General features: G+C 39.4%; 1 protein-coding gene across 1 annotated transcript; it reads right to left on the bottom strand.

Moving 5' to 3' along the window:
* Positions 1-1,620: 1,620 nt before the first annotated feature.
* On the bottom strand, positions 1,621-6,591 carry LOC124161414 (nuclear receptor subfamily 2 group E member 1; the record flags this gene model as incomplete). Its single annotated transcript, XM_046537731.1, has 2 exons — positions 1,621-2,134; positions 6,444-6,591. Coding segments are annotated over 2 exons (255 nt in total), but the record flags the coding sequence as incomplete, so codon positions are not given.
* Positions 6,592-11,251: the final 4,660 nt, after the last annotated feature.

Below are 11,251 nucleotides of genomic sequence, written 5' to 3'. Positions count from 1 at the left end.
AGTGTACAATTATCGGTGTAACTGCTTCAATGGAACTTACTAACTGGTGAATTACCATTGATCCATGTGATCTACTATGAATTGTGCTGTGAATTATTCGATAATTGAGTTGCTGATTCCCGTGGTAGATGTATCGCCAAAACACTTTTTGGTTGGGACGGATGTCTTCAACAACAACTTCACTGTTACAGTCAGAGATCATTAATGACGAAAAATATGTTCTATCGATACAAACAAAGGGAGTCATTGAAGAGATGGATACACTCAGTGAAAACACGAGCAAGAATTGTAATAGGCTTTAGCGCATGCATCCAACATTTAAATGTGAACATCCGAGATCACGCGAAGGGCCTGATGGTTCTGATTTGTTGATTCCGACGACGAATTATGTTCGCATGTTGTTAATTTCGGCTGGAAAATCTTTTTTTTTATAATTCAGGATTTTAACTCTTTACCGCCCACTGTAGCCATATGGCTACGACCTACCATTCTAAGAATATGAGCCTCTTGAAGAAACCCCTCACTTTTCATTGCTGTAGAAATTCATAAAATATGTTGTTGAAGCTTGCAATAACTTTATCCACTAATTAATTTAATTAATAAGCCAGTCGAAATAAGCTCACTGACAGAGACGGGTGCGAAATCGAAATTCAATATGTACGCCTACTGTATGTATATTAAATGCGAGTATCATAAAAGTAAACTGGATATGGCATTTTATAGATTATTTTTACTATCCTTCACCCAAAAATATGCTTACCCTGAAGATTAATCCTTTATATCAAGGTCTCTCGCAGCAATTGAATGACATTAGTTCATTGAATGACATCTGACCTCGTTACCACCAAAAGAAGGTACATGGCTATGGGCTTCTCTTAACCCTTCACTACATGAATTTCTAAATACTGGCCAAAAACTTTTTTCTTTGTAAAATATAACCAGAAACCCTTCAATTACTACATTTTAATAACTTTTTCTGCTATTTTTTTAATTTTAAGAAAATAGTTTAATAAGTATCACATATGATACATTCTGGTTATAGACAACTTTTATATTAAATGGGTATGCATCACAAATTTTCCACAAAAGGTTTTCATTTCACATATTCATTGAAAACTTCTCAGTGGCGCCCAAACCGTTGCTAATTGCATATATAGATACCACTCGGGTGAATCCTCTAACTCGTATCTCATGCTGGGAGCTGATTTTCTTCAACATAATTAGAAGCTGATCACCTTTTGGTACCTACCGGCCGCTTCGAGAACCACATGGTATAACGACATGTTGTATAATATCTGATAAACCATGCGTTAAAGAGGAAGAATTGCGCCCTTCATGAATAACCGGTAATAAGTGTAGTGTATCATATTTGATACAAAATGCAGTGAGTGTTAAGAAACAAGTACATGCATCACCAAAATATTTCACAGTATTACTAAAGACTACAATAGGAGCAAAGTACATAAATATCTTTCCAATCTCAAGCAGAAAGTATTCTTGGCGGGAATGGTTTCATTAAATCCATCTTGAGGCATCTCATTTGCCAACTCTTTCAATTTCGTAGAGAAATATTGAGGCTGGGTTTCCCTGGGATTTTTCAAATTTATTTTTCTTACTACGCAGCCACCTTGAGCGCTCACTACAATTTCCCTGAGGGGATAACTATACGTCAAATGAAAGTCATGGTGACAGCATATATCACAGAGAAACCCAATCTGAAAGTTCGGAATTATAAATACACATCCAAACGAAATGAAATCATTAGCCCGCAAGCATCTTTATTAACTTCAGCAAATGAGAGGGTATGTTGGGTGAAAAAATACATCGTTGTATAATGAATCTAACTTCCATCAAAAAATGAGTGGTCACCAGAGAATCGTGTGTCACTTATCTAATCTCCGGCTCTCAACCTGCGATAACCGGTCTCGCCTTGGTTACGAAATTGACGAGTCGTGTTGAAAAATCGATTGAGATTGCTCTTTAAAAAAAAGGAGATTTTTAGAGCTCACTAAAAAGCAGAGAAATGTTCAGGTCTCACCTTCCTTGTTCATTTGAACGGCGAGGCACTTGCTTAGCCTGCAGTGTGGGCACCAATTTCGGCGCGCTTTGTCAACCACGCATTTCCCAGTACCGGCTGTAAAAGAATAGGAAGCAAGACCATTAATAAGTACGTGATTTAATGTCTGCCGGAGCATTAAAATTTATTAATTTCTGTTTATATATAGCTTGGTACGACTCGTATTAATTAACAGAGTAGTGGCTAATAAGTCAGCCATTATCAGTCAGTTATGAGCGATCATAACTCTTTGCCAGTGTATAATGAGTGAAATTTTCTCGGGTTCGCCACCTTATAAGAAATTCAAGGTTAGTCGACGTTTCCGATTTCGGCTCGCCATCTATACTTAAAGCTACCCAACGGGCGTATTTAGGGGGCGTATACACGGGGGCATGGCCCCCCAACCCAGACGCTTAAAAAATTGACACGATTTTTAATGCTGTTATCATTATATTCTTTTTATTTTGTGTAATCCGGAGCCACAATCGTTTAATTTAAAATTAATAATTTTTATATCAAAATAAATAAAATATCTTCTAGAGTATTTGTTGTATTTTGTTTTTAATCGCAAATATGAGAAGACCTGTCAGACCCTAGTTCCCCCTACCCTATCAGGAACCCGAAATGTATGCCGATGTTAAATTTCTTACCTGGTGGCGAGCTCAAGACATTTTCATTCAAAATACTAAGTCCCTTCATGCTTTTTGTCCTTCCTTCAGCCTTTCTTATACAAAGCACGATTCTGATCCCGATTATCTAATTAGTCTAATTAGATTACATCCCATGCATGCCTTCAAATGTGTTTATTCATTAGTTACCCTCATTCATAATGATTTTAAATTTTGAGCGCAGGAAGTAGCTATGTGAAAAGGCTATTTCCCCGAACCTCGCAATGTGTGTGCTACTCTTCAGGGAATTGGTTAATTTTAATAGTCATTACAATATTACATCACTGTAAGTTTCAGAACGCCTCTACCACTTTTTGAAACGGGAGGTGGCTATCTTACATTCGAAGGATTTTGACGCACCAAACGATTAGAAAAGAAATCAAAAATGTTATCGCCATAAAACTTAATTAAACGATATAGTACCAAAAGTGGTGAAAGCAAAAATGCTATTACCATTAAAATGGAACATAACGTATTTTTTACATTAAATTGAATACTGCGCGAAAACATTAATTACAACAAATTCTGATATCATGAACATTTGTTTGGTTTTTACATTAGTGGAACTCACACCTATTTTTTTAAATTATGAGCAAATGTAATGCACATAGGTAATGATGACACCAAATAAAAATTTAAGTGTAAAGAATTGGCAAACTATTGTACAAATGCAACCGCTAAATGTTTTTCTAAACCTTAATGAGTCTTTTGAGTTTTTTAGAATGAAAACACGATGCTAAGACCTCAGGGTAAGAATAAAAAGAGGGATAATCTGTTTCTACGCATGCAATTAGGGCTGAAAGGATCACGTGGTTGTCTTACTGTTTCTGATCGGCTGATTCCGGCCATAGAAAATACTTATACGGCGTAGATTTTTAAATAAAACTTCATTTTCGTAAAATTTAATGCTCACATAGAAGAAGTTGAAATAAAATATACTATCGAGAGGAAATGAATGTGAAAAAACTCGATGAGCCAGTGGCGCCGACTCCATGGGGCTTGAGGGGTCCCGAGCCCCCTCAAAAATTCGTTATGGGTGTGAGAAAAAAATGTGTCACACTTGTCGATTTTCCCCGGAGTATCTAGATATCGAGATTCGAGTTAAAAGGAATCTAATGCTGATCATACCTGTATGACTCTTCTAATTTGATTAAAAACTTAAAACTCACTACTTATAAAATTTCCCGGGACAAGATCCCCGGTTTGCCCCCCCCCCAATATTTATTGTAAGTCGGCATCCCTGCAATGAGCTACAAATCTAATAATGATATCGACGGAATCAGCCACTTAGGAGATCTTCCAACATACGGGAAAGTCTGAAATGAGAGGGGTGAGCGATAACGTGATTTAATTGTTTCTCGTGCCTTCAGATACACATGCGAGTGCAATTTTTGGCTTCTGAGCAAGGATCAAAGATTGAAATGGCAAAATCTGAAATCACGTGACGGGTCTCATGGGTCTGATTAGCTGCATGCGACGATAGAGTTCGTTTTTATGCAGTTTATTTCCAATGGAAAACTTTATCAGCATTAATGTCAACACCTGCGAAGAAAGAGAAGTGTCGGTATTTTAATTAAAATTTACTTAAATTTTTTTTTCATTCGATTTCTCCTTTTGCCGGTATAATACTTATAGTGGTCTCTACTTTGTTTTCCGTGCAGCCACCTTGAGCGCTCTAGTACATACTTATTCAGCATATCGGCGCAGTCAAGGGAGCGCTTAGAGCACTACCGCAACAGTTGTGGAATTTCCCCCTGAATGTGACCGCTACGTAGTAGCTCGGTGTATGCTCTCATTCATTTTTCGGAATGTCTCTTCGGTCGCAACTTCATCAGCACTCGTCTATGATTAGCGGCAGCTCAAATATTAGCTCTAGGTGGCCAATAGTGTGTTTCTAGATGATTCAATAGACCATCGTGTGGCGCCCACTCCATATTTTACGTTCAAGAAGGCTGCGATAAGCTACGTAAACGCCCGCTCCCTTGGTGAGCAGGAGCTCTGAGCGCTAACCATCCCTAACCGCTAACTATTAACTCTAGCTAACCGCTAACTATTAGCTCTAAGTGGCCAATAGTGTGTTTCTAGATGATTCAATAGCCTATCGAGTGGCGCCCGCTCAATTTTTTCCATTCAAGAAGGCTACGATAAACTACGTAAAAGTCCGCTCCCTTGGTGAGCAGGAGCTCTGAGCGCTAACTACCCCTAACCGCTAAGTATTAGCTCAATGTGGTCAATAGTGTGTTTCTAGATGATTCAATAGCCTATCAAGTACCGCTGCCTCAATTTACCGTTCAAGAAGGCTGCGATAAGCTACGTAAAAGTCCGCTCCCTTGGTGAGCAGGAGCTCTGAGAACTAGGTACCCCTGAATGCGCCAAAGGAGTTCATTCCAATATTGGCCACATAAGGAAAAGAGTAAAACAGCTTTTTTCTATCTCGCTGAGGAACATTGCAATTAATTAACTAATTGTTCGGGTAACCACGTCTGGCGCCCAAACCAGGGCCTTGCGAAACTTCAGAAGTATTCCCATGTATCAGACCTTTTACACCGTATCAAAAATAAGGGGAGCAGGAAACATCCCCTAAGAAGGAAGTATATGGGAGCAGATCTTTGATGACCGGGAAAATTGCCATCGTAGCTGAGGTGGTGAGCTTGAGTCCATCTTTCGACATTTACCGATACGCTCAGCCAATATCATCGATGAGAAAGCTTGGAAGTAAGGTGGCGTAAAGCTTCGTGACGTAATAAGACTGGGCCACCAAAAATCATGTCTCTTAGCTGGTAGTATACCCGCGTCAGTTCTCAGCACGAAGAAAAGAAGTGCATATCGAGGGTTTATATGTTCAGGGAGCGTTTAAAAAATGTATTTTATAACGGACGACGAACGGACGTGTACGTTAGTGTTAAATTTGCGGTGTTATAACAAACATTTTTTTAATTTGACGGAGGGATAGAATAGCAACTTAGTTTCTGTGGGTTTATGACAACTATGCATGCTCATGCTAATACAAATGCATAGTGGGCGCTGCGGGGCCTTGAGTAAGGATACATAACTAACATTCCAGGCCGAAAGCACTTTTTCTTTTTGAAAGACGACGAAGAGTAATAAATGGCTGCAAGATACTCATCGTAAGGTCTTCACACCATCTGGATCGTTTTAAGTGATAACCTCGAGATCTCTAATTGGATTTTATGGCTCTGTATGATTTAAGAAAATGTGTCTCCTAACACATTCAATAATTTTAAATGACAGCTAACCCCTACCACATAATTACACGATCAATTGCGGTGGCAGCTACATTTAGCTGAGTGTATGTTGATGAAAAAAATGCTCACCCACTGCCAAACACCGCAGTGGTGGCTCGCAAGGTATGGTTTAGGTGCAAGGAGGTCGTAAATATCTGGAGGTGCTGTTTCCGAGTTTTTGGCGCGGGCAAAGTTCCGCCGTCTTGTTTTGACAATTTTTGGACTCGGTCTCCGACTGATACTTTGACGTGACTAAGTTTTGTTCTGAAAATGAACTACATTAAATGAAAATGCTACCATAATCATCAGTATGATCGCTTAGGAGCCCCATTTTGCTTGGTGCCCTGCGCGGCCGCGTAATTTACTTTCCGCTTAAAACTGTCCATGCAATAGATTTTATTAAGTTTTGAACTTAGGAATTTATATTGCCGCACCCTGTAGATCTAGCCGTCACGAGACTAGCTCGACACTCACCTATGCACGCGTAGGTGAGATTCCTGCGGACACTCCGCTTGAAGAAACAGGAGCAACCGTCGCAGCTGTACACGCCGTAGTGCTTCCCAAACGACTTGTCTCCACACACCCGGCAACGAACTGGAGCCGGCAGCGTCCGCCCTGCAATGGAATGAACAGTTTTGAGACCCCAATACAAGGTGAATAATCATGCGAATGATCGTGCCGAATGATCATTGGGAATTAAATCATTCGCAATGATCATTCAGAAATATGCAAAAAAATTACTATAATCTTTCCACGACAAAAAATATGATACGGTTGAATAGTAAAAGAATTGCTGATAGGAGAATTGAGAGCAGAGTTGCGTCAAAACAATCATAGGATTGTGGACCAGTGAAGATAATGATGATGGAGTTTTCATTTTATAATTTTAAAACTATAAAGATGGATAGAAGCAAAAAATATTGCAGGTGCAATATAATAAGCATAATGCATAAATATATAATAATAAGGGTTACACTCACCCATTCTCCGGCGAATTTCTCCAAAAATCCAACTCAGGTGACCTCTGGTGGCGATGAGAAGTATTCTCAATGACCCAAAGGGTTGCTTGACCCTTAGTTTCAATGGTACATTCAGTGCCTTTCCTATTCCTCGTAAATATTTTTTTTGCAAGAAAAGAACCTTACATGTTGTCAATTGTCGCGCGCTTATTTAAAACTTGTCCGTGACGGATTTCAGGAAAATTTGCAATTTTCAAAACTCACATTTGCTGCTAATGATATTGTCTAAAAAAGCAAAAAAAAAATCTTTGCAAAAATATTTTGTAGTGATGCCTCTTCCTCAATACCTAATGCAATAGTCTGAAATAGCAAAAACGAATTATAGATAATGAGAGAGAGTGAAATGTTTCATAAGATGCAGAAATAATTACAATAACACATTCTATGTAAGGCCAGCCTGAAACCTTTGGATTGGGAGGCTACTTGAACTAAAAGCCTACAAATTTATCAACACAAATTATATTGGAAAAAATGTCATTTGTTTCACCTCTTAAGTAGTAACATGCATATTTCTGATTCCTGACCGTTGAATTAAATTGATGCGCTTACTACACAGGATTTAATTTTGAGAACACGGCGAGGAAAAATTTGTAATAGGAGTATAAAAATTACCTTTTATGAAGAATGTAGTGGGTAAATGCTACTTCGCCAGTTGATGTCACCGTAAACTTTTGGCAGAAGACTTAGATACCCGAAGTTGGATTCAAAGGAAAGCTGAGTTAAAAACTACAAGAATGATTTTCCGCCGGCAATGCTATGCTAGCAATCAGTTACTTCAACACTTCCAAAGCAACCCATCTCCTGGGGCTGATCCGACCCTGTGGGCGACGAAGACCTTCTGACCCCGAGTGGAGAATCGGCGTGGGGTCACCAGTTGCCGCCACTCAACTCACGGAGGAGGCGAAGTCGACCAGCAGGGTAAGAGGTAACTGGGATTTCGGGAAGAAAGGCGTGGCTTATGGTACCCGCAAATGAAGTAGGCGGTTCCCCCCGTTTTCAGGAAAAAGTAGAGGAGAATCGAATTTAATAGACCGATCATTACGTGAGGACGTTGCACGTGGCCACTACACGGCGCTGAATCATTAATGGACACACGGGGAAGGTGTGACAAGTGGATTTTCCGGCGGAGAGCGGGTAGACAAATCATTTGTGACAACACCGTTAGCAAGACCCGAGTTGACACATCTTTCTGGTCAGGTCAGATATAATTGACAGTGAATGTCAAGATCTCAAGCAGGAGTTTGAGGAACCATCTTGATTCAGTAAGTATTTTATTTCTAATATCCTCTTAGTGCCTATATAACCTGCTGGTACCTTAATATAAAATTAATTAAAAGAGATATTCAGCACCCCAGGACACTTAGCTTGTTTTACGGCTTGTGTGCTGTAAGTGTTTGAGTGCTTTAAGATTTTACTCATTTCACTCGCATTCTTTGACTTCAGGGCATTATTTTAAGAGCATGATCTCAAAGCTGTGATGAACAATGCAGCGGAAACTTGCACAATAATTCAAGAAGATTATTGTCTGATACTATCTTCCTGAAGAGCTGAACATGAGAATGATATTGGTTATGGTAAACCTATGACTGAGAGGTTGACTTCCGTCAAACCTGCTGAATCACGCCTCAGCACCATCTTAAAAAGTGACAGACATCCCTTTAAAAAAATTCCTTCAGCAACCATTTCAACCCTTTCTCCATTACTAGCATCCTTAAGTGATCACATCAATCACACAATCGTATAATGAATAAATGGGCTAATATTTCAATAATTTGAATGAATATAACAGCCTATTTTGACATTTTCAGAACAATATTTAATTGACATTTTTATTCAATGGCGTCACTCATCGCTGTTATTTCTTTCTTCCTCAGAAATGCCCCCAATAATATCTTTGCCTATGACAATAGTGCCAGTGCGGTGGTTGAAGTTCAGCCACGTGATTGCCTCCCCATTGTTTTCTTGCGATGCCGTCACTCCTATGATATCCAGAATGGGGACGAAATCAATCACACGTCATCCTAAGCACATTTTTTTTTTACGAATGTACGCGTGTTTAGCGTTGGCCACCTACGCGTGGCCGAGAACCCCGCAATCACAATGGGACAGGTGTCCCCTCAAAAGGCAAATACTCCGCCACCGGTCATTATAAAAAAAAAGAGTAACGCACGCCGGACGACCTGTGACCACGTCCATCGATCTTGACCACCTTACCGCATAGAAATCTCCATTCTTTCTCACCATTGGTTGAAATCACTTGAATAGGAATCCTCCCACGCCGACGCCTCCACCAATCGAGTCGTCGCTCTGTCTTCGATCTGCCCGGCTGCCACCAGTGACCAACGAAACAGACGCAAAGTTCATGAGGGGCCCATTAAGATTGTGGGCGGATTGCGCAGAGACCTGTAGCGCTGAATGTCTGTTGAATTGTTAATGAGCGGCGTCCGCTTCGACAGACAAAGGTGAAAAGGCCGCTGCGCCGTCCGTCGATTTGTGGCCACAGGGGGAGGGGCTGACTACGCTCAGAATGACGACCCCTATGACAGGTGTTTGAAAAGAACGTGGGGCAAGTGGCGACGAACACTTTTTAACGGGCTCTTGAGCATTAAATAATGATGTGCTTGGAAGTGGTGTGGGATACACTTCTATGCCTGAGTATTAACTCGAACAAGTACCCGAAAAAAGGTAGTGGCTCCTCCGGAAGGGGAAGGGAGAACCATATTTTTTTGTTATTTTAGAGGAAATAATTCATTTAGCTGTGTCATTTTTAAGGCAGAAAGTGTATAAATTACGGCGAGTTATTAATTGTAGTACTACCACAGAAAATTTGTTGCTACTTGAGAAAAAAGCTGTCGTAAATTTAGGATTCTGCAGTACTTTATAAAAAAAAACTTTATATGAAGTTATTATTTTACATATCAATGCTATGTTTCATTTTATTTTACTATGAATAAATTATTTGTTGGCTATAATATTCAAATACATTGAAACAAGAGCTGACATACATATGGGCCCGTGTCACTAAGAGGGTTGACCCAATCAACCTCTTTTGTTAGACGTAAGGTGCTCGAGCAGATGCATGAAGGAGCCATAGTATTCTCTTCCTCTTTAGCTCCAATGAACGTAAAAATACCTCAGCGCAAATATCAACAAGAAGAATTTACGACTACATCCCAAGAGGCCAATATTTAATTGTAGCAGTCGAGATCATATGATGGTAATGATTGTCTGATTATGACGTTAGCGTTTGTTCATATGTTCTTATTTTCACGTGTAACTTCATTTCCATTACAAGTTTACTCACGAACATGAAGAAGTATTTGGGTTTTAATAAAATCTATTCGCAAGTATTTCATTGGTTATTCTCATAATCCAGTATAAAACTGATGCTTGAGTTTCAATGTTTGCATCAGCTCTATCCCCAGCCAAACAGAGAGTTCTTGTATAGTATTTGTACTATGAAGACGAAACACTTCTGGTGGACAGAGAAAGAAGTTTATAGATAGCGTAGCAGAGAAGCAACCTGGGAGCAAGTCCCCGTGTCAAGTTTATACCGGCGTTTTGGTTTATTTTCGGCCTTCCCCCTTACATTTAACTCGCCGGAGCAGCTATTGCCCAAAGATCATAAACACACTGATAAATATGATGTACCACAGGTGTTTGCAACCCGAAGGCCGCATTCGGCTCCCTACACGATTAGATATCAATTTTTATAGCAATTTAATCAAAAAAAATTTATTTAAAAGGGTGTGATTTCATGATTTTTTTATTTAATTTTTACAATTAAAGGTACTCCAAAAATTCTGGTTTTTGTGTTCCACTTATACATGCTAACCAACGCATATCGGTGAGAGTACTACACATTCAAGGGACAGGTTAGGGTTGGATAGCTGAAAAATTTACGATAATAATAACCCGTAACCGGTAAACTCATTTTAAGAAATAGCCGACGAAAGAAACCCCAAAGGAAAAGAAAGCTTGCTGCGAAAGTGGATGGAAGCAGTCTTGACTAACATTGTTATTAAAAAAGGTACCAAGTCGATATAAGTTATGATTTGGGCTTATAAACTTTTTACCAATGAAAAATTAAAAAAAAAACAGTTTAAATTTACATGAAATACAGTATTAAATGGTTGAGTGTATATCCATAGAAGATTACCTGTCCAAGGGTACTTACACAGCCTACATCAACAATGTGAACCCACGCAGAAAAATAAAAAAATGCTTATCAGATAATAATGATGTCTTCTCTCAACGGAAAAA

This window comes from Ischnura elegans, chromosome 6, assembly GCF_921293095.1.
Source record: "Ischnura elegans chromosome 6, ioIscEleg1.1, whole genome shotgun sequence".
NCBI classification, from domain to species: Eukaryota; Metazoa; Arthropoda; class Insecta; order Odonata; family Coenagrionidae; genus Ischnura; species Ischnura elegans.
This window is presented reverse-complemented; position numbering and strand designations above follow the sequence as displayed.